Source organism: Phodopus roborovskii, unplaced genomic scaffold, assembly GCF_943737965.1.
Source record: "Phodopus roborovskii unplaced genomic scaffold, PHOROB, whole genome shotgun sequence".
Classification (NCBI taxonomy): Eukaryota; Metazoa; Chordata; class Mammalia; order Rodentia; family Cricetidae; genus Phodopus; species Phodopus roborovskii.
In genome coordinates this window covers 246659-272242 of record NW_026125932.1, presented here as the reverse complement: position 1 = coordinate 272242, position 25584 = coordinate 246659, and the positions used below count along the sequence as shown (strand labels likewise).

At 36.8% G+C, this 25584-nt stretch overlaps 1 protein-coding gene across 1 annotated transcript in view; it reads right to left on the bottom strand.

Moving 5' to 3' along the window:
* Window positions 1-25584, bottom strand: part of Tex11 (testis expressed 11) — a 239463-nt gene that overhangs the window by 38873 nt on the left and 175006 nt on the right. Inside the window, exon 24 of the mRNA XM_051179029.1 lies at window positions 15002-15074. Within this exon, the coding sequence (XP_051034986.1) occupies window positions 15002-15074 (73 nt within the window). The remainder of the gene's footprint in view (window positions 1-15001; window positions 15075-25584) is intronic.

Sequence of the window (25584 nt, the reverse complement as noted above, 5' to 3'; positions counted from 1 at the left end):
TATCATTGCGATTTTTTTTCTTTACTTGAGCTATTCAGAACTATTTAAGGTTGCTAACAGTGGAGTTTATCTAGTCATTTTTCTGTTGTAGCTTTTTTGTTTTATATCATTTCATTGAGGCAGCATACTTTGTGTGGTTTCAATTGTTTGAATTTTGAGAGTTGGTTATAGACTAGCATAAAATCCATTTTGGCAAATGTCACAAAATCTCTCAATGTTTGTGTAGCTCTATGGTTAATAAATAAGTGTATTATTCTATATTTGACTCTACAGGGTTAACTGAGGTTTAGAGTTTGGGAAATCTTGCACAAATAAATAATGACTGTAGATAACCTGTAGTACATACTTTGACCAGGAGATAGCATGCTGAGATAATTGTGTGGGAAAGTTTCTTGGTTTCCATCTGTGTATTTATGAGGTAAGTTGCAATGAGATATATGCTAGGAGTACAGAAACTTGAATGACATTCCTAATTAGGTCAGCCAGTAAGGTGAAGGAAAGGTAGTTGTCACCATCTCTTGAACCTTCAATGACTCCTCAGCTCTACCTCTACCTACTGCCATTAAGGCTTTAGTTTTTGTTGTTAGAGTAAGCTTATGAAACCTGTGAAGCATAATTAAAACAAAAATGATGCCCAAAATTGAAGACATTGAGATCAACTTTTACCACAGATATTTGGGTATCTCATTGTGTTAGTTTTCTGTTCCTGCAACACAATACTCAAGATAATCAACTTAATTGTGAAAATGTTTATTTCGCTTCACCGTTTTAGGTTTCAGTCTATGAGCAGTTATTTTTCCCCATTGCTTTGGGCCTGTGATGACACAGTCTATCATAGTCAGAGAGCCTAGTATAGGCTTATTTCATGATATCAAAAAGCAAAAGGGAGGGAACTATTGAAAGGAAGGGACTTGGTCTCAGTATCCCCTCAAAAGGCGTGCTCCTAATAACTGTACTTCCTTTTTTTTTTTAACTAGGCCCCACTTACCTCTTAAAGCTTCCACTACCTCCTAATAACATCAAGCCGAGAACCAAACTTTCAACAGACTGCTTTTGAGGGGATACATATGAGCACAGTACTCCATCTAATTATCTAGTTTTCCTTGAGAAGGAAAACCCTGAAACTCATGTTTTTATTTCTGTAGTCAAAATCCTAACCTAGAATGTACTCTAGAAAATCTACGTGTTTGTTTAACATATATAAAGATTAACTACAATTGCATTTTCTCTGGGGCAATCCAAAAACAATCTTTAAGTATTTCTTAACAACTGAGAACTAATCTCTACAACAAAAGTGACTCATGACTGATTAGTGCTTATTAAATTAAATCAAGGAAAGACTGCCTGCTGAAGGGATATACATGTAATCTGAGTTTTAGTGTATAAACTGAATAACTTTTCCCCTATAAAACCCAACATAACTCTTCTTAAATGGTATTTGTCATCTATGATATTTAGATAAACTAGAATGACCTTTCCAGTTATGGGCTAGGAGCCTATAATATATAAATATGTGATATAACACACATGCACACACACTCCTCTGTCATGCAAGCTGAACTATATTTCTGCTGGCAGAAGATCAATGTTAGCTTTTGTTCTAAAGCTCTCCAGCAGTGTTTCTTGTTTGTCTTAACCACTAAGACTTCTATAATGAATTGTTGTTAATTTATGCCAAAGTCAAAATTTTATCACTAGAGATAAATGAAATCCTGTGAAATAATTAAAGATTTTCTCTGTCATGGTTTCTAGTAATAAATAATTTTACTCATGTTACAAAATAATCAACTTTAAGAAATTCAATAACTAAGATTATTCTTTAGCCTCAACATTCCAAGATTCTCTTTAAGATAGGCTAATTGCAAGGATGTTCCTAACAATATCCAGAAGTGATATTCTTTAAAGGAGACTATGAAGAAGATGTATCTTTTTCACAGTTAGAAAGAGATTCCAAAACTGTGAGATCTCTGTAGTTAGAAAGGTTTGGAATGTTTTATTCCCATAAGACATTTTGGGTAAAACAACTTCCTTTTAAAGTCTTCTTTCTTTTCTTATAAATCTGGCCTTCCTCTTTGTAACCTATATTCCAAGATCAAGCTCTTTTAAGTGCTTTCTAGATGTTTTTCTCTCTAGGTGGAAGCTAATCGTTACACCAGTTGTAGGATCTCTTAGGGATCTTTGCATGGAAGGCTCTTACACATGAAAGCACTATGTCATTCAAATGAATAGATCTAATGATAGAATTTATATTGTAGCAGCATTTCATTTAATAAATAAGTAGTATAAAGTTTGAGCCACTCTGCCTGTATAGAATTTACATTTTAGCTGAAGAGTTATTAAACGTCTAATATAATGTCAAGTAGTGATATGATTATAAAGACAAAGTGTAGTTTTTGGATGTAGATGGTAATGAAAGTTGCTGTTATAAAGGATGTGATCCTCTGAAGGAGGTAACACTTGGGTAAGTTGGGGAGCAGGCTATATCGACTCCCAGGAAAAGAGACTTCTCTAGACAAGAGAAAGGCAAATATAATAGTCAAGAAGCAGGAAAGTGCTGGGTGTCTTGGAGGACTGGAGAATACTGAGCCACTAAGAAGAGTGGTAGGAGAAGAGGTCAGAGAATTAATTAACCAAGGCCAAGCCATCTGTGGCCTTGTGGATCATGGTAAAGATTTTAGGTTTTATTATTATGGTTTCTTGTCTTTTGGACATTTTCTTCTATGTGAGGACATAGCAAAACTTTCTTAGGGACAGATGTACCCAATATGCTTCCATGTTCTCATATTTATTTGCTCTTAGGAAATTAGACTTTGCAAATTGATGAAGTCAGTTGATTTCCTAATATTACAGCATGTCAGGATTAATCCTTTTGTAAAAGCCAACTTTAATCACTGTTTATACAGTTTGTAATTAACTCTGACTTTTTGAAAGATTATGTTTTCCATTTTTGTTCAGGAGCTTATGATTCACCAGCTTTGCATTTTAAAAATAATCTATTTACAGTTAGGAGCTTAATGATTTAATTCACACTACTCACATACTAGGTTCATAATTTAAGGCATTATTTCATTAAAAATATATAATCATATGCCAACAGTAGTGGTGCACACGTTTAATCCCAGCAACTTGAGAGGCAGAAGCAGGTGGATCTCTGAGTTCAAGGCCAGCCTGGTCTACAGAGCAAGTTCAAGGACAGCCAAGGATACATAGAGAAACCCTATCTCAAAAAAAAAAAAAAAAAAAAAAAAAAAAAAAAAAACAGGAAAAGAAACACACAATTTAAGTAATATAAACTTTTACCAAGCCATAACATTTTCCTGAATATCTATTTTAATTGTTAAGGCAATATATGGTTGCTGAAAAAATCCAAATACATATATTTAATAAAAAGTAAAAGGTGGATATGCATGATACTGCAAGCCTTTAATCCCAGAACCCTGGAGGTAGAGACAGACAGATATCTTACTTTGAAGCCAGTTTGGTCTACAAAGGGAGTTCTAGGATAGATAGCCATGGCTACACAGAGAAACCCTATCTCATAAAAAGAAAGGAAGGAAGGGAGGAGGGAAGGAGGGAAAGAGGGAGGGACGGAGGGAGGGGGGGGAGAGAGAAGTAAAAGTCCTAGTACTAACTAGCTCTTTTTCCTTTTTTAAGTTTACTAGTTTTTTTTTTTTATTTCATTTTACATTCCAACCACGGTCTCCTTCCCACTCCTCACTTTCCCCCCAGGCTCACCCCAGGGTAAGGGCTCTCACTGGGGGTCAACAAAGCCTGGCCCATTAAGTTGAGGCAGGATCAAGACCTTCCCCTCTGCATTAAGGCTGAGCATGGCATCCCCTCCTAGGGAATGGGCTCCAACAAGCTAGCTCATTCACCAGGGATAGATACTGGTCCTGTGGTCAGGGGTTCCCAGATAGACCCAGCTAATATGTCAACACAGGGACCCTCAACTAAGAAAATGTCCCCACCAGATTGGCCTATGTGTATGGGCAAGCCTGTGGTACACTTTTTTATTTTGTTTTTGTTTGTTTGTTCTTCAAGACAGGGTTTCCCTGTGACCTTTTTGGAAGCTGTCCTGGAACTAGCTCTTGTAGACCTGGCTGGTCTCGAACTCACAGAGATTGGCCTGCCTCTACCTCCAGAGTGCTAGGATTAAAGGCGTGCACCACCACAGCCCGGCATGCCTGTGGTACATTTTTTAAACTGATGATTGATGCGGCCAGGCCCAGCCTACTGAGTGGGTGTCAGCCCTGGCCAGGCAGTTCTGAGTTGTATAAGAAAACAGGCTGAAAAAGCCATTGGGAGCAAGTTAATAAGCAGCACTCCTCCATGGCCTTTGCTTTAGCTCTGCCTCCAGATTCCTGCCCTGACATCTCTCAGTGAGGAAGTATGACCTGAGAATTGTAAGATGAAATAAACTCTTTCCTCCCCAAGTTGCTTTTGATCATGATTTTTATTTTTATCACAGTAATAGAAACCTAACTATGACACTTAATAATTCCTATTTCAAGATATAGTAAATATAGTTTTCTATATAACTATTTTATAATAAATATAGCTTAATATATTTTACATATTATATTATTAAGTTATAATAACTCTATAGTAAATATATTTCTATGAATTCATGTGTGATATACACATTCACATATATATTTATATGTGTGTTCATCTATGCATTAAACAAAGTTATTTAATATGCTAGAAATTGGATATACAAAGAAATCAGTGTCTTAGTCTTTTTCTGCTGTGACAGAACACCACAGATAAGATAATATATAAAGAAATGTATTTCTCACAGTTCTGAAGCCTGGGAAGTCCAAGATTGAAGGTCTGCATCTGATGAGAGCCTCCAGGGCAACATGGTGGAAAACATCTTATGACACCCTTTGCAGTTTCCACCTACCAATATTCTCAGTAATTAAACATCAACATGAATTTAAGAACATCTATAGCATTCTACAGTTTGCCCCCTCCCAACTTCCTGTCCTTCTTACTTGTGCACAATGCATTTATTCTATCCTAATTAGCTTCCAAATTTTAATTGCTCCAATATTAATTCAAAAGTCCAAAATCCTGAATTAAATGAGTGACATAGTAAGGCATGATTCATCCTAGGCCAAATTTATGCTAGCTCCAAACAAATTAGTTGGGTACAATGATACAATCCTGTTATTCCAGCACATGGAAGATACAGGCAGGAGGATCAGGAGTTCAAGGTTAGCTACATAGTAAGTTTGATGCTATCAGAGACTACATGAGATCCTGCTTTAAAACAAAAAAAAAAAATAAATAAATAAAACAAGCTATCTACATCTAGAATACAACAATGGGACAGCCATAGTGAAATGGATTGTGTAAACCTCTCATGCCTCTCATTAACTAATGCATTAAATAAACTCTTTGGCCATGTTCATTTTGTAGCTGTAAGAGAATCATTATATTTCAGAACTATTGGCTACAACACTCAAATGGATACATTTCACAGAACGAGGTTAATTGTATTGAGGGAGAAACAACGCATTGAAGTGTATTTTTGCTTTGCTCCCAGATTGAATCCCAAGCGATAAAATAACTGCTGAATCTCTCTGTGATCTTTCTTTTTCTATTGAGTGTATGTTTTGTTTTAGTTTCTAGCTCATGCATGGATAATAATAAATTATTCTTTCTTGATAACACAGATGACTGGGAATGGTTTTTATGCTTTGATCATTTGTTGATCTTGGAACTGGATTAATGGACTATCTAGTCTCTGATGAGTAAGAAACAGCAGTTTAATTTGTCCCTTTTCTCTCTATCCATTTTGAGCTCAAATTAAGAATTTCATGCCCACAGAAAAAGAGAATAACACTTTGATATCTGGCAAGTTTCCATGTAACTCTTCACATGAAACTGAAATTATAGCTCTAAATTAATAAGATCTCTATATGTCTGTGTTTGTGTGTCTGTAATTGTGAGAAGCCTTGACATTTAATTTTGAATGTGGAAAATATTTTCTTATCTCTGGGGATACTGATAAATTAGACTGTAAAAGTCTCCTAAATTAAAGGATGTTCTCCTCCAATTGGTTTATAGACATACATACTTACATAAAATCTTAAAATATCAAGGAAAAAAGCCAAATTTTGAATACTAAATATATTCTAGAGATTCTTGAAAACAAAACAAAAAACTCTCATAGAAACATGTGTGTGTGTGTGTGTGTGTGTGTGCCTGTAAATGCACAGATGTGTATATGTAGAGGCCTGTGAACAATCTTGGATGGCATCCTTAGGAATTCCATCTGCTTCCTTTTGAGGCAGGGTCTCTAACTAGCCCAAAGCTTACCAATTAGGCTAGACTGGCTAGTCACTAAGCCTCAGGTATTTTCATGTCTTTATGAGTTCAGCCTGTTATACACAGACTTCCAGGGCTACATAGTGACATCCTGTCTCAAATATCAAAACAAAGAAAGTTATACCTTTGTTTACTTTTGTAAAGTATAGTATATATGTATATGTGTTCTATTTTGCTCATTCCTGTTTTTTCTAAAGATAAATGGACATAGTAATTTAATATTATATGTATATAGTATTTAAGACAGTGAAAATACACATTTCCCTAAAGCTGACTCATTATTTGACAAACTGCTTCATCAATTTCTATGTTTTGTAGTATGCCATATTTAGAATATTTCAAAGATATTTAGTTAATTTAAAACACTGTATTATATTGAATAGTTCATTAATGTATACTATTGTATATCTACATAATTCTAAAGTAAAATAGAATATATTCACATTGGTTACTCATTATAGGTTTTTTTTTTTTTGGTTTTTCAAAACAGGATTACTCTGTAGCTTTGGAGCCTGTCCTGGAACTAGTTCTGTAGAACAGGCTGACCTCAAGCTCACAGAGATCCACCTGCCTCTACCTATGCCTCCTGAGAGCTAGGATTAAAGGTGTGTACCACCAATACCCAGCTTACTCATTATAGTTTTAAGTTTATATACTATTACTTTCATTTTTAAAACAGCAATATGATTGGGTCATGTTGATGCATTCATTTTTTTTAAAGGATGGCAGCAGGTAGGTGCTATAATCCCAGCACTTAGGAGGTAGCAATAAGATCAGAAATCTGAGGCCAGCAAAAGCTACAAAGTGAGACCCTATAAAGTGAGAAAAAAAAAGAGGAGGCTTACAAAGATAGAAAGTGTAATACACTGGCTTATAACCTCTGCTAGTCTGCTATTTCTCTGTATGTAAACTGCAGCTTTCTTATTTTTCTTTAAACTAGAAATTTTGAATAAAGGTGAAACATAAAACAAGTGGTGCTGGGGGGTGGTGGCAAACTCCTTTAATCTATGCACTTGGGAGGCAGAGGCAGGCGGATCTCTGTGAGTTCGAGACCAGCATGGTCTATAGAGGGAGTTCCAGGACAGGCTCCAAAGCTACAGAGAAACCCTGTCTTGAAAAACTGAAACAAAGAAAATTAAAAAAAAAAAACAACAAAACAAAAACCAAGTAGTTCTTAGCTTATGCCTATATCCAGCACTCAAGAAACAGGAAGTTCATAAATTGAAGGTCAGCCTAGGATACTTATTGAGTGTGTTTCAAAGAAACAAAACAAAATAAAACCACACAAGAACAGCAGCAAAAAATATTCTCTCTTCAAGGAACAGCAATAAACAGTTGAAATTATATTATGTACAATAATTATAAATAAGTATGTGCTTCTCTTTCTCAAGGAAGATGAAGTTTGCTTTTGAGGCAGTTCGTGTAGAGGGCAGGAGACTAGAAAGAGGACCATGAGTGTGGAAAAGGCTTTACGGGTTGGGGAGGGTAAGAGAACATATTCAATCTAAATATTCAAGGGGAAAATACTGAGTGGAAAGGTTTTAAACAGTTGGTGGTGACAGGGCACAAAAATGGAGAATAGGAGGGTTAACCAAAACTGACCCAAAGCAAAAGCAAAAATATATGAACACACAGACAGACAGACAGACAGACAGACAGACACACACACACACACACACACACACACACACACACACACACACACACACACGCCTGACACTTGGTAAGTGCAATAAAAAAAAATACTCCTGGTCGGCTATCTCATCCCAAGTGGCCAACCCTAAACAATGTACATATGATCAATACTAAATGGACTCAGTAGGTTGTGCAGATGTGTGTGTAAATACTGTACCCATGTGTGAAATTCTCAAGATAAAAATGTTTAAATTAAAAAAAATGACTAGAGGCACCTTGGATGGATTTATAAAGCTGATTTTGGAAGTCATATGTTATTAATGAAAACACCATGTCTGAAGTGGGCTATCCCACTGTCAGTTATTGTTCAGAGGCCTCTACAACCCCTGAATTATATAAGCAATTGCCATTGTTCTTTCCTGATGGCTACACCTCATAGTGCCAGAAAGTATTATGAAACATGCTGGGGAAGTGTTATCATTAACATCTTACTCAGCTTTGGACCCTGAAAGTTATACTCTCAACCAATCAGGCAATAATGCACAGTCTACACTGGTGCAATTATGGGAAGTCTGCTATCGCAGCAAACATTTTTCAACACTGAGATTGTTATTACATTTATTTATTTTGTGTGAATGTGTACATACCACACTATATGGAGGTGAGAGGACAACTTAAAGGGATCAGTCCTCTTCTACCAAGGTCAGGTTATCAGGCTTGGTGGCAAGATACCTTTATCCCCCAAGTCATCTCACTGGCCTAACAACTGATTTCTGATTGGAACTGAGGCCTGCTCCACAGAAGGGAATTCATGTCTTGTACTATAAACCTGGTCAAAAGCCCATGGCTAGGCAGGTATAGGACCTAGTGGAAACCATACTGCTATTGTTTTCCTAAATGAACATAATGTGTCCATCAAATTGTCTTCTTAATAATTATGTTTATTACCATAGATCAATTCTCCTGTCAGTTTTGGCCACAGAAGCTTGTCTTTGCATTAGCAGCAACTGCAGACTCATAATCATTCAAAGTGCTGAGATTAAGTGACTGTTTAATGTTCAGCTATAAATGTGCCATCTATATCAAAACTCAGAGAATATTGTAGAAGAGAGTGCAAAGAATGTAAACACTATAGGAATGATATCTTCTGGACATGACATGGCTATTTTGGACTCCAGTCCTTCACAAGACTTGGTCCCATCATTATGCTGTCATGATGGGTAGCCCCACACTCATGTAGATGTATGCAATACTAATTGGACTCCGAATGCTATTAAAAAATGAAAGCGAACATGAAGTTGGGAGGGGAACAGGCTCTGGGGATCTAGGAAATGTTAGAAGGGGTAGGAAGGTAGATATGATGAAAAGCCAATGTATACATGTATATAATTTCCATAGAAAATTACACCACAGGCAAGTGTCTCATGCTCCTATCAACAAATGCTCACTAATGCTCCAGTGAGCAACCCTAAGAAAACTCATTAAATCGCATGCACATAAAGGCAGGAAAGTAGAAGGGGACTAGTTGGAAAGAAGAAAGTGATCAGTAGAGGTGGAAGGAGAACAAGAGAGGATAATGTGGAATGAATGCTACAAATACATTAAATATATGCATGGAAATTTACATAGACATGAAACCCATTACAAGCATAATTAATATATGCTGATAAAAGATAAAAAGATGACAAAATCAGTTTTATTTCTATAAACCAGTGATGAACAGTCTCAAAAGGAAATAAAATAATTCAACTTACAATAACTGCAAGGAATGAAATGATCAAGGAGTTGAAAGAGCACAAAGTGATAATTAAAACACTTATGAAAGATATGACTTAAATAAATAAAACCCTAAACGTTAATTGGCTAGAAGGCTTTAGACCATAAATAGAGTCATGCCCTGAGAAGTTCCTACTAAAATTTGAAGACTGTTTTCCCCCATCAGAATTGGAAAAGTCTTACATTAACACGAAATTTAAAACACTCCCCCAAATGCCAAAAGAAATTTAGAAAGAAAAACACCAAAACAACAAAGTCATAGGATTAATACATTCATATTTTTAAAATGTCACAACCCTACAGTAATCCAAACAATGTGGTAATGCTGTCAGTTATAGATATCCTGTAGTAGAATGGAATTAAGAGTCAAGCTCATTCATCAGCTGATTTCAACAAAAAGGTATCAGGACATGGAGAGACAAGGGAGAAAGAATAACCCCTTCAGCAAATGATGCTAAAGCAATTGGATTTCCAAAAATGAAAGAATAGAATCATGTGTTTACTACACCACTAAATACAATGAACAACTAAAAAACGGAATAATGCCATAATTTAAAAGGCTAGTATTACAAAAATTTATTACAAATGCCAAATCTTTTTCTTTTTATTAGATTTTATGATTTATTCTTAAATACATGTATACATGTACACATGTATATCTGTGTGGGTCCATATGAGTGAAGGTGCCTGTAGAGGTCAGAGTATGTCAGATTCCCTATATCTGGAACTAAAGGCAGTCGACAGCCACCTAATGTGGCTGTTGGGTAGTTAACTCAGGTCCTCTACAAGAGCAGTATATACTCTTAACTGCCGGTCTATCTCTCCATCCCCCAAAGGGCAAATATTTATGTCCTTAGACTTGACAGTGTATTATTAGACATAATAACCCAAGCATAAGCAACAAAAGGAAAGACAGAAAAGTTGTACTTAAAAAAATAACTTTTGTGTATCAAAGGTCATTATCAAAAGAATAAAAAGGCAAAATAGGTCAAAACATTTGCAAATCACATATTTGACTAGGCATGTATGTATGTATGTATGTGTATATGTATAATGCAGGTAAGTATTCCTTCACAAAGATCATACACAAATGATCAATGTATGTATGTATGTATGTATGTATGTATGTATGTATATTCAAAAAGTTAGCTATAGAAACAGCAGATGACCCTTTAATCTTACTTCTAGGAATATATCTCAAATCAGAAAGCCAAATACCTAAACACCAATGGCCATATTTCATTAACAATAACTAAAAAAAAAAAAAATAGAAAAAAACCCTAAGTGTCTGTTTAATGATGAAAGGACAGACAAAATGTGATTTATGCACAATGGGATATTTAAAAAGGAGTGGAATACTAATAAATACCGTAACATGAACTTTAAAAACATTATGTTATGAGAAATCAGTCAGAAAGAACATATTGCATGATAATACATAAACCAAATAATCTACAACGTGCAAATTCTAAAGACAGAAAGAAAACGATTGTTTCCCAAGGTTGTCATGGCCAGAGAATGGGTGGTGATCTCACATTCAAACAAACAAACAAACAAATAAAACCAAACAAAATATCCAATTAAAAATGGGGTACCGATCTAAACAGAATTCTCAAATGGCTGAGAAACACTTAAGGAAATGTTCAACATCTTTAACCATTAGGAAATGGAAATCAAAAAGATTCTGAGATTCCATCTTACACCTGTCAGAATGGCTCAGATCAAAACCTCAAGTGATAGCTCATGCTGGAGAGGATGTAGACAAAGGGGACACTCCTCCACTTCCGGTGAGAGTGCAAACTTTTTGTATACCCACTTTGGAAGTCAGTGTGGTGGTTTCTAAGAAAACTGGGAACCAATCTACCTCAAAACCCAGCTATGTCATTCCTGGGCATAGACCCAAAGGGCACTCCATCCTGCTACAAGAACACTTGCTCAACTGTGTTCATAACAGTGTTGTTCATAATAGCTAAAAGCTGAAAACAACCTATATGTCCCTCAACTGAAGAATTGATAAAGAAAACACGGTGAATTTACACAGTGGAGTATTACTCAGCTGTTGAGAACAATGGCACTGGGATCTTTGAAGGCAAATGAATGGAACTAGAAAAAAAAATCATCCTGAGTGAGGTAACCCAGACCCAGAAAGACAAACACGGTATGTACTCACTTCTAAGTAGGTATTAGCTGTAAAGTAAAGGATAATCATGCTACAAACCACAGACCCAGAGAGGCTAGGTAGCAAGGAGGGCCCAAAGAGGGACACATGAATTTTCCTGGGAAGGGGAAATAGAAAACTCCTGGGTAAATTGGGGGCAGGTGGTGATGGAAATATGAGAGATTGGGTTGATGGAGGGATAGAGAGGGAGAGTAATGAAAGAAATGTCTTGGTGGGGGAGCATTTCAGAGTCAGGTAGAAACCTGGCACCAGGGAAATTCCCACAAATCTACAAGAATGATCCCAGTAGGACTCCTAGCAACAGTGGATAGTTAGCTTGAACTGACCATCTCCAGTAATCAGGTTAGTGACTACCCCAATTGTCATCAGAGAGGTTTTGCCCAGTAATTGATGGAAACAGATGCCGAGAGCTACAGCCAAGCACTGAGCTGAGCTCTAGGAATCCTGTTGAAGAAAGGAAGGATTGTAGGATCTGGGACGGGGGTGGGAGAGTGGTGGTGGGGGTGGAGGTGTCAAGGTCATCATAAGGGAACCCGAAGAGACAGAAGAGACAACTAAGCTGGGTTCATAGGACCTCACAGACACTGGATTAACAGCTAAGGAGCCTGCATGGAACTGACCTAGGCCCACTACATATGTGTGACAGTTGTATAGCTTGGTCTACTTGTGGCACTCTGAGCAGCAGGAGTGAGGTCTGCTTCTGACACTTTGGCAGGGTTTGGGAAACCTATTCCGCATACTGGGTTGCCTTACCAAGCCTTAATATGAAGGGAGGAGCTAAGTCCTACCTCAAGTTGATATGTCTTTGTTTTGGATTTGGTCACTTAAATATGTGTCTAGTAGTATTTTGGTATGGTATTCATTGGAAGTTCTCCAGTAACTGTATATGTAAGTATATGCATAAATACAAATATATACACATACATCAAAGAGCCACAGATCACCTATTGATGGGGACAAATGTACCATTATACAAACATTGTAAGAGTAGACTTGTATAAGAGAGCTATGATGTCACTAGGGAACATAAATTTACAGGGATCACTGTTGTATATTCAATCCATTTTAACTACTACATTATAAAGCTATGTGTGATGAATGATTGTATACAAATTTTTTGTAAGGTTAGGGATCAAACAGAGGGCCTCACATGTTAGGTACACCTTACCTTGAGCTCTATCTCCATTCTTGCATATGTGCATGTAGCTCGTGTGTGTGTGTGTGTGTGTGTGTGTGTGTGTGTGTGTGTGTGTGTGTGTTTGTGTGTCTACCTATCTATCAATCATCTAGTTCCTGGATAGAAGACAAGATTTTGAAGGGACAGCTGGCATTCTGATATACTTATGTTAATTAAAAGCATCAGGACTATGTATTTTGCTCTAAGCACTGTGCCTGCCTTTTAGATTCTAGGTATTTTCTTCCTGTTTTCCCTTCAAAATAATTTGTATCTATGGTAACTTGACTCAGAAATCACAGCTATCCATCCTACAGCAAGAGTCTTTTTAAAAATCTTATATTAAAAACCTAACAATACTCACAATTTTCTTGAAGTGAAGACCCCAAGCTAAGTGATAGATTACCCACAGCGACTCAAAGGTAGATGGAATGTCACAGGAACTATTCTTTGGCTCTTTGACTGTCCTGTCCTATTTTTAAAACAACCCTGGAGAAATCCCACTGGTACTGAATAGTTTTTGATCTTTCAGGTAATATGAGTCTTAATCATTTTCCCAAACATCTTTTTCTTGCTTCCTTTTTTCCACTTTCCTACTTTCTTTCTCTCCTCTTTATCTTCAACTTCTGCATGGCATCTAAATTCTTCTCTTTCATTGCTACCTTTACCTATATTCTCTTTTCTGTCTATATCTTCATTTTCTTCATAACTTCTTTCTTACCATCCTCATCATCCTAGTACAAGGTATTTTCAGGATCCTCTTTAATTTTGTTTTAAAAAATACTCAGGTAGTGTTTTTTTTTCTGATACAGTTATTAACTACTACTTTTCGTTTTATCAGATAATTTTTATTTTACTTACATGTCTTATATTCAGATTTTTCTTGTCATTAGTTTGGTAAATATTAAAATAAGCACACATAAAACAAGACATGTTTTCTGTTTATAAAATGCAACACATGTTTTCAGGCATCATTAGAATTTTATGAAATCTTCTATATTAGGTAAGTTATTTATGTCTTCTTATCTTGATTTTTGTTTTTATTTAATTAAATGTCTGTCATAGATTGAAAAGCAAATTAAATCTCAGGTATTTTATGTTCATCTTTGTGCTCACCTCTTTTTATTAAAATCTGTCAAAAATATCACATATGCACAAAAGGAAAACAGCAGACCAATTATTTCTAACTCTTATGAAACATAATTCATCCACATATTAAAATAACATCACACCATGACCAAATAGGCTTTATTCCAGAAAAGCAATGATGATTTAATTCTAGGAAATCTATTACTATAATTCAGTGTACTTATAGTTTAAAAGAGAAACATGATTATCTCCTTAGAGTCTGACAAGGCATATAATTCCACTCAATATCCATCGACTCAAAACAATTCTAAAACATGAACAGATGGATACATTATAAAAACATCTAAAAGTCAATATCTAATAAGGGAAGAGTAACAACCTATTCTTACAACAATTTTGATAATAAACTTTAGCAGTACATACTATTTGATTTGAATTCTACTAGCAAATTTGATTAGAGTGAAATCTAAAGACCTAAGAGTAATAATGTTACGTTAGACAATAATGACCTGTTTTTAAGTTTAATATTATATTTTCTTAGAAAGTATTATTCTTATTACAAGCACTGTACTAAGAAGTGAAAATTCTACCACACAGTATAGAAAAATTCCAAAAGAATTATTTTACTGGTTATGAAGTACAGTAAAAATTTCTGGTAACTGTATTATTTAGGTCATAAACTCTCTACTTTTCGTGGTACTGGGATTAAACCCAGGGCCTCATACATGCTAGGCAAGCACTGGACTACTGAGCTACATCCTCAGCATAAACTCCCTTTGTAAATGTGCTACCAAACCCACTTCCCATTGTACCTGTTTGTTTCAGGAGATTCCAGACAACTTTGCATTTCTGGGTCTGCTCAAGTGACATTCTCAGTAGTCTGGTCTATATACATATATATAAAAAACATAACAAATAATTAATCTAAATTTAAACAACTTTATGCAAATTAATATAACTTCAAATTGTATTCACTAAAATAGTAGTAAAAGAATAGAAAATGATTTTTAAACAAATACTTTGCAATTAGTATAGCAATACTAACTTCAAAATGTTCTTTTCCTTATTGTACCAAGAAAATTCAAATTAACAGAAAATTTTGATCATTATCAATTTCTTTCATAATATAGAACATAAGAAAAATATTTCCCTTGACTAGTTGAATGAGCTCCATAGATTCTTCCAAAAATAACTAATAAAAATTACAAAAAAAAGTCATGTAGGGCTAGGGGTATGATTCAATAGTACAGAGCTTGCTTAGCATGTATGAGGCACTGGTTCCATGCCCAGAAAATTTCCACTCTCTCCTCCCAATAAAACAAAACAAAATGCAATCACACAAAGTCACAGAAAATTACCCAGAGGATATGTATTTATTTGCTTCCAGAAACGTACTAAGTATCAGTGAGAGCCTATGACATATGAACCATGACATGTTTAAATTAACCCTCATGTCAGTGTTTTAATCAGAAACACTGCTTTAATCAGATATGGCCAAGTTTCCAGGCTGGGATTCCTAGGAGGTCCAAGACTGCTGGACTTCTCCTCCTTTAAGATCTGTAGTATAAACGCTCTATTATAAACAAGCACAAAAGTCTTCTACTCAGGCTGCATTTATATGACTTTATAGGACAAAATCAAGGCAAATTCAAAATACTTGGTCTCAATTGTTGTCATCTCAGTGAGCTTATATGACAGCTTCTATGCTGAGAGAAACAAGGCAAAAATACCAAGGACTGCAAGTCTTGCACAGTCTTCCACTCATAGAGCTGAATATCTGATATAAATCAAGCACTACTATCCTTGCCCTCAGATCTAAAACAGTGGTTCTGTTTCATCTCAGTTAAAGGCAGGTTATGAGCTCTAAATTTTCCCTAAGGAGAATGACTTCAATTAGAACAGAGCCTAGAGAAATTCAAGTCTAAGGTCACTGTAAATAATCTTGAAGTTTTTTGTTTGTGTGTGTGTGTGTGAACAAGAACAGGAGACTAATTTGAAGTTTACAGACAAATTGCGTAAAGAGGCATTTATAAACATCCTTATCCATTCGAAGGGGGAATTATTGTAAGTGGATCACACTGTACAGAAATTTATAACCAAGAACACTAGAGAGTGAAAGAGCAATAGAGAACACAATCACCTGGCAAGTAGGATGTGCATCAACACAAGTCCATTTTGGAGCTTAAAAGGGAGATTAACCTGCATGAAGTCTGTATTAAAAATTACATGAAAAGGTCAGGTAGTAGCGGTGCACACTTTTAATCCCAGCACTCGGGAGGCAGAGGCAGGTGGATCTCTGTGATTTTGAGGCCAGCCTGGTCTTCACAGTGAGTTCCAGCAACCTCCAAATCTACATATAGAAAGCCTGTCTCCAAAAACAAAACAAATGAACAACAACAAGCCTACATGAAAGCAGAAAGGAGATGAGATGGGAAGGAGAAGGGGGTCATCAGGAGTTGTAAGGGAAAGAAGAGTGAGTGGTGGCTGGTGAATACGATCATTGTATGCATATGTAAAATTATCAAAAATAAAACTGTGGTTTGAATGTGAAATGTTTCCCATAGGCTCACTTGTTTGAACACTAGGTTCCCAGTTGGTGATGCTATTTGGAAAGGTGGAGTCTTCATCAGGAGGAGTCTCAGTGGAAGAAATGGGTCACTGGGAACAGACCTTAATGTTTTATAGCAGCCTCACTTCCTGTCTGCTTCCTAATTGTGGATGTAATCTGACAAGCTTATTCTCTTGACATTCTGCCTTCCTACCTGCTGTAGTGAGAACCAATGTTAAATGCTGGAGCCTACTGTTTGTTTTCACTCTCCTAAAAAGTTTGTTTGGCTCATTTGATTGCTAGATATGTTTGATCACATATGGGTGGGAGATACACAGGCAGGAAATACATCAAGATATATGCTTGGATATATTGATTGGATGTAGGTTGGGGGTGGTGATGGTGGTACACAGGCAAGAAGTATGTCAAGATATCTGCTTGCCTCTGATTGAACCTGGTGGGAAATTTGATGGCCTTATGTAGTACACCTGCACACAAACATTCATACACATAAAAAGGAAGGTATGATAAAAATGCTCATCAACTATATCTCAGTAAAGTCATATAAATTATAAAAGAAATCAAATGGAAATTCTAGAACTAAAATACAGTTAAACAATTCTTTATAGACCTTGAAAGAATACTCAATTTCATAGAGATAAACAAAAAATCCAGTATAGCAACAACAATCCTGTACAATAAAAGAACTTCTGGAGGTATCACCATCGCAGATCTCAAGTTCTACTACAGAGCTCCCAAAATAAAAACCCCATGGTATTGGCATAAAAACAGACAGGTGGATCAATGGGATTGAATCAAAGACACAGACGTAAATTTATATACTTACAGATGCCTGGTTTTTGACAAACAAGCCAAAATTATGTGGCAGGAAAAAGAAATCATCTTCAGTAAATGGTGCCAGTGTCAGAATGTAGAAGAATGCAAATTAATCCATACTTATCACCCTGCACAAAACTCAAGTCCAAGTGAATCAATGACCTCAACATAAATCCAGATATATTGAACCTGATAGAAAAGAAAGTGGGAAGTAGCCTTGGACTCATTGGCACAGGAGACATTGTTAATGTCAGTATCATAGACATTGACATTAATATTTAATAAATGGGACCGCATGAGACTGAAAAGCTTCTATAAAGTAAAGGACAATGTCAATGGGAAAATCCACCATCCTGGCATCTGATAGAGGGCTGATTTCCAAAATAGATAAAGAACTCATGAAAGAAGACATCATAAAAACAAATAATCCCATTAAAAATGGGGTACAGATCTAAACAGAAGGTTCTCTACAGAAGAAACTGAAGTGGCTGAGAAAAACTAAAGGAAGTGTTCAACATCCTTAGCCATCAGGGAGATGCAAATCAAAAAGATTCTGAGATTCCATCTTACACCTGTCAGAATGGCTAAGATCAAAAACACAAGTGATAGCCCATGGTGACAAGGATGTGGGACAAGGGGAACACTCCTCCATTGATGGTGAGAATGCAAACTTGTATAGTCAGTTTGGGAGGCAGTGTGGTGGTTTCTAAGAAAACTGGGAATCAATCTACCATAAGACACACCTATGAACACCTGATTTTTGAGAAAAAAGCTAAAAGAATACAATGGGTGGGGGGGAGGAAAGCATCTTCAACAAAGGGTGCTGGAACAATTGGATGATGGTATGTAGAAGACTGCAGATAGACCCATGTCTATCACCATGCACAAAACTCAAGTCCAAATGGCTCAAAGACCTCAACATCAATCCAGCCACATTGAACCTCTTAGAAGAGAAAGTAGGAGGCACCCTTGAACAAATTGGTATAGGAGACTGCTTACTGAACATAACTCCAGGGGCACAGACACTGAGATTAACAATTAATAAATGGGACCTCCTCAAACTTAGAAGCTTCTGTAAGGCAAAGGACACAGTGGACAAGACCATATGGTAGCCTACAGACTGGGAAAAGATTTTCACCAACCCTACATCTGACAAAGGGCTGATCTCCAAAATATACAAAGAACTCAAGAAACTAGTCAACAAAACACCAAATAACCCTATTAAAAAATGGGGTACAGAACTGAAGAAAGAATTCTCAAAAGAGGAAATCAAAAAGTCTGAAAGACACTTAAGAAAGTGCTCAACATCCTTAGCTATCAGGGAAATGCAAATCAAAACAACTTTGAGACACCATCTTACTCCTGCTAGAATGGCTAAAATTAGAAACACCAATGACAACTTATGCTAGAGAGGATGTGGAGAAAGGGGAACATTCCTCCACTGCTGGTGGGAGTGCAAACTCGTACAGCCATTGTGGAGGTCAGTATGGCAGTTCCTCAGGAAAATGGGAATTAGTTTACCACAGGACCCAGCAATCCCCCTCTTAGGCATATACCAAAATGATCCACATCCATGCAACAAAGAGAGGTGCTCAACCATGTTCATAGCAGCATTATTTGTAGTAGCAAGGACCTGGAAGCAACCTAGATGCCCCTCAATTGAAGAATGGATAAAGAAGATGTGGCACATCTACACGTTGGAATACTACTCTGCATAAAAAAAATGGCATCTTGAAATTCGCAGGCAAGTGGATGGCACTAGAAGAAACCATCCTGAATGAGGTAACCCAGTCACAAAAAGAGGAACATGGTATGTACTTGCTCATATATGGATTTTAGACCTAGAGCAAAGGATCACCAGCCTATAATTCACACCACCAGAGGAACTAGGATACAAGGTGTATTCTAAGAGATTCATATAAAGTCCCTCACAGAAGCGGGAAGGGACAAGTACCCTAGAGTACATGGGAAGTGGGAGGGCAGTGAATGGAGAGAGAAGTAGGAGAAAGGGAAGGGGAGAAGAGGAAAGCACGTGAGACTAGGAAGATTGAGTCAGGGTAGGAATAGAAGAAGGAGGAAGAGGAGGGAGAGAAAGAGAGAATGAACATAAAAGATGGAGCCACTATTGGTTTGAAGGGAAAACTGAACCTAAAGACTGCCGCCAACTAACAATGTGAGCAACTGTGGAAAGGCTACCATAAATGCCCTTCCTGGATAGTGAGATCAACAACTAACTTATCCACCATCATGGAGTCCTCATCTAGTACCTGTTGGAAACAGAAGCAAACAACCATAACTAAACACTGAGTCGAACTAGAATCCAGATGCAGAGATAGAGGACAAGACCAGGCGGCAGAAACACAGAGAGACAGCTGACCTGAACAAGGAGGAGCTAATGGGCCCCCAGACTGATAGCTGGGAAGCCAGCATGGGACTGACTCAGACCCCCTGACTATGGGTCTCAGCTAGAAGGACTGAGCAGTCTAAGGGACCTCAGACAGTGGAACCAGGATGTATCCCTGGTGCACAAAAGGACCTTGCGAACACATCCCCCATGGAGGGATAACTGCCTTAACCTAGAGACAGGAGAGAAGCCCTAGTCCCTACTTCAAATGACTTGACAGATTTACATGACCCCACCTGGATGGCATTGCCCTACATGTGGAATTGGGTTGGGGGGATGGGAGGGGAGGGTGGTCAGGGTGCATGTGAGGGGGCAGAGAGGGTAAAAGGGAGGGAGGAAGGGAGGGAGGGAGAGGGAGGGAGAGGGAGGGAGAGGGAACTGGGATCGACATGTAAAAAAAAAGATGCAGCTATACTACTCTTGGGCATATCCCAAAGTATCTTCAGTCATATCACAAGAATACTTGCTTAACTGTGTTCATAACAGCTTTATTCATAATAGCCAGAACCTGAAAACAAGCTAGATGTCACTGAACCAAGGAACGAATAAAGAAAACATGGTACATTTACACAATGGAGTATTACTCAGCTGCTGAGAACAATGGTACCGGGAAATGTAAAGGCAAATGAATGGAACTAGAAAAAAATTCATCCTGAGTGAGGTAACCCAGACCCAGAAAGACAAACATGGTATGGACTCACTTCTAAGTAGGTATTAGCTGTAAAGTAAAGGATAATCATGCTACAAACCACAGACCCAGAGAGGCTAGGTAGCAAGGAGGGCCCAAAGAGGGACACATGAATTTTCCTGGGAAGGGGAAATAGAAGAGATTTTGTGAGTGCACTGAGGGTGGGTAGGGATGGGAACATGAGAGATCAGGTTGTGAGGGGCAGTGGAGAGGGAGAGTACTGAAAGAAAATACTGGAAATGAAGGGCCTTCCAGGGTCAGATAAAAACCTGGTGCAAGGAACTCTTCCAGGAATTAATAAGGAATCTTAGACTCCTAGCAATAGCAGATAAATAGCCTGAACTGACCATTTCCTGTGACCAGATTAGTGTCTACCCCAATTGTCATCACAGAGACTTCATCCAGCAACTGATGGAAACAGATGCAGACTCACAACCAAACATTAGGCAGAGTTTGAGGAACCCTGCAGAAGAGTGGGTAGGAAGGATTGTAGACACCAGAAGGGGAAAAAGGAGAAAGAGGAGTAAAGGACACCACAAGAAAACTCACAGAACCAACTAACCTGGGCTCGCAGGGGCTCACAGAGACTGAACCAACAACCAGGGAGCCTGCATGGGACTGAGCTAGGTCCTCTACATATATGTTACAGTTGTGTAGCTTGGTCTCTTGTGGGGCTCCTAACAGTGGGCACATGGGCTCTTACTCTCTTACTGGCTTTTAGGAACCAACTCCTCATACTGGATCACCTTTCCAAGCCTTAATACATGGGGAAGTGCTTAATCTTACTACAACTTGATATGCCATATTTTGTTGATATTATGAGAGACCTGCTCTTTCCTACACAGAAAATGGAGAAGCTTGGGGGGGGTGGAAGGGGATGGACTAGGATGAAAGGAGGGAAGGGAAACTGCAACTGGGATGTAAAATAAATAAATAAATTTTAAAAATACAGTTGAAATTAAAAGTGGTGAGAAAAGCAACATTCAGTGTGAACTGACAGTAAACATAAATGTTTTACAAAGCGATTATTGAGTTGGAGGTACAACTTAGAAGTAAAATGTGTGCTTAGCTGGGTTCAGTCTCCAGCATAACTAGCAAACAAAGCAATTGTATTATACATATAAAGCTGCACATCCCCCACATATATTGTTATATTAGTGGACTGATGATATATAGAAATGTAATATATTTAACAATAATAGCACAGAAGAGGCAGGTGGGAACAAAGCTGATTATGGAGAAGGAAACAAGACTATATGGTAATTCAAGACCACAGGAAGAAAAGGTAAACAAGGATAAAGTAAACTACAATATATATATTCTTCTTTTAACTTCTTCAAAAAACATAGCTAAATAAAGTAGTATTATAAGATATATCTACTACTGTGCTTGAAGTAAGTGTGTGTGTGTGTGTGTGTGTGTGTGTGTGTGTGTGTGTGTGTGTGTAATAGAATACAAAAGAGGGAAAGAACCTGAATTAATATGAGTAACATTTCTGTACTGTTCTGGGATTCAATTTGCAATACAAAGTAGAGTCCGATAAATTAAAATCTACACTTTTTCTTTCCTAGAACTACCACTAATAACTCCCTGTCTATGCGATGCAAAAGAAAGTGAGCAATAAGCATAAAGACACACATGATGTCTGGCCTGGAATTATGACTCAGTGTTTAAGAGCTCAGTGATCTTGCAGAGGACCGAGGTTTGGTTCCTAGCACACATATCAGGTAGCTCACTACCATCTGCAAATACAGTTCCAGAAGACATGATGCCCCTCTTTTGCCTTTTGTGGGTACCTGTACATATATAGTACACATATAGACAAGCAGGCACATGCAGATACATAAATAAAAATTAAGGAAGACATGTGAGATGTATAAAAGACAAAAAATAAAATGTTAGAACTTTGACTATAAAATATCAATTGTCAATGTATTAAGACTATGTAATAAGACAGGAGATAAGCACAATATCTAAGACACAGGATGAAAATAAAGGGACAAGAACCAGGCAGTGGTGGTTCACACCTTTAATTCCAGCACTCAGGAGGCAGAGCAGGCAGTCTCAGTGAGTTTGAGACCAGCCTGGTCTACAGAGCCAGTTCCAGGACAGCCAGGGCTGTTACACAGAGAAACCCTCTCCTCCGCACCCCCAAACAACAACAAAAAAAATTAAAAAGACTATGAGTTAGATATTTTAACAGCTCTATAAACAATAAAACTAAGAAAAACATGATCAAAAGTATAGAAAATGTAATATTTATAAAATCTATACCTAACAAGTATATATCAAATACACCATCAATCCAACATCAATGTATATGCTCACAATGAAAATATTCACATTAATATTTGTATATGTTTATTACTAATTCATAATATTTTTTAAAGTGTATGAATTTTATGTGTATGAGTGTTTGTTTGTATGTATGTATACTTGATACCCATATAGTCAAGAAGAGGGTATCTGATTCCCTGGAAATGGAGTTACAGATAGTTGTGAGCCACCATTTAGATGTTGGGAACTAAATCTGGGTCCTCTGCAAGAGCAGCTAGTGTTCTTAACCACTGATCCATCTCTCCAGACTTGAGACATTATTAGTAATATTTGAAAATTGCAAAAAACCCATGTGTCCATCAAAGAATGAGTGGATAATGAAAATGTGATATACCCAGACAATGATATGTTATTCAGCTATAAGAAGGTGTGAAATACTGATACCTACTAAGAAACAGAATCTGAAATATTATTTTCTACAAAAGGATCCAATCAGAGAAGATGACAAGTCATATTGTTAAATTAACATAAAAAACTCACAATAGCAAACAATATACACAGAAAGTACATTGCTGATTGCTTAGAGCTGGTCAATGATGAAGGGTACATACTAACAGGTAAAAAAATTCCTTTCAGAATTATAAAAACATTCTAAAATTAGATTTTGTTGATAGTTGTACAGCTCAAAATATGCTAAAAAAGTATTAAAATGTACACATAAATGGATGGTTTGGGGTGGAAATAATGCTTGTTGGCATCATATCTGCCTATAATGCACAAGGCCCTGAGTTTAATTCTCAGCAATGGCCAAAATTAAGATTAATGGGTGAATTATAGGGTATATAAATTACACCGCAAGAAGTCTGTTAAAATTTAGATGGAATGATCCTCCCATGTTCATGGATTGACAAGATTAGCTTAGTAAAAATGGTCTTCCTACAAAAAAAGCAATCTAAAGATCCAATGTAGTCCCCATCAAAATTCCAAAACAATTCTCTACAGATCTTGAAAGGACAATTTTCAGCTACATATGGGAGACACAAAAACTCAGAATACCTAAAATAGTTTTGTATAATAAAAGAACTACTTGAGGTATCACCATCCCTGACCTCAAAATGTACTACAGAGCTATAGTAGTAACTATAGTAATAAAAACAGCATGGTACTGATGAAAAAAAAAAAAAACAGTAATGTTGACCAATGGAATCAAATGAAAGATTCAGACATATCCACACCCAATTTTTGTAAAGAAGCCAGAAATACTATTACATTGGGAAAAAAGACACCATCTTCAACAAATGATTCTGGTCAAACTGGAAGGCTGCATGTAGATGGATTCAAATAATCTATACATAACACCCCACAGAAAAGCCAACTCCAAATGGATACAAGACCTCAACATAAACACATACACTGAACCTGATAAAAGAGAAAGTTTGGAATAGCCTTGAATTCATTAGCACAGGAAAAGACTTTCTGAACAGGACACCAACAGCACAGAAACTAAGATCAACAATTAATTGATAGGACCTCATAAAACTGAAAAGCTTCTGTAAGGCAAAGAATACCATCATATGGATAAATTCCAAAAAATTGGAAAAGATGTTTACCAACTCTATATCTGAAAGAGAGATAATATCAAAATATATAAATAACTCAATAAAACTAGATATTAAGAAAATGTTCCACTTTTTAAAAATGAGATATACATCTACATGGAGAATTCTCAAAAGAGAAAACTCAAATGGCTGAGAACACTTAAGGAAATGTTCAACATCTTTAGCCATCAGGGAAATGCAAATAAAAACTACTTTGAGATTTCATCTTACACCTATCAAAATGGCTAAGATCAAAAACCCAGTGACAGCTCATGTTGTAGAGGTTGTAGAGTAAGAGGAACATTCTACCATTGCTGTTGGGACTGCAAACTCATATAGACCTTATGAAAATCAGTGTGACATTTCCTCAGGAAGATGGGAACTTTTTTATTTCAAGATCCATTCTTTATTCATTGTTCATTCTCTATGTTCTCTAGGGAACCCTGACTAATAAAATAACCATATTAATGGTCTTATAGACAAAAATCGCATTATCTTCTCAATAGATAGAGCAAGGACCTTGAGAAAATTCAACATCCCTTCATGATAAACGTCCTAGAGAATTAAGGACTAGAGGGAATATACCTCAAAACAATAAAAGCTATATATGTAAATCCACAGTCAAAAGAGGCCATTGAACCCCTGGGCCTAGAGTTACTGGTGATTGTGAGCAATCTGATATAAGTGCTAGAAACTGAACTTGGGTTCTCTGCAAGAGCAGTTATTGCTCATAACTATTGGGAGAGCTCTCCAGCCCCCATTTTATGTATAGTACCAGTCATATAAGAAGCCCTGGCATTCGGACAGTGTTGCTGTTTGCAACCTTGGTCTATAGACTTGATAAAATAAGTGTTTAATAATAATAATAATAATAATAATAATAATAATAATAAAGGCAATATATATATACATATACACACCACACACATATATATGGCAGAGATTTAAATTTTTGTTTCAAATTTAGAAGTTCAATTAAAAGACTTCTATGTAGTTCATTGTAGTGACACTAATTTTTCCCAACTCCTTTATATATTAAATGC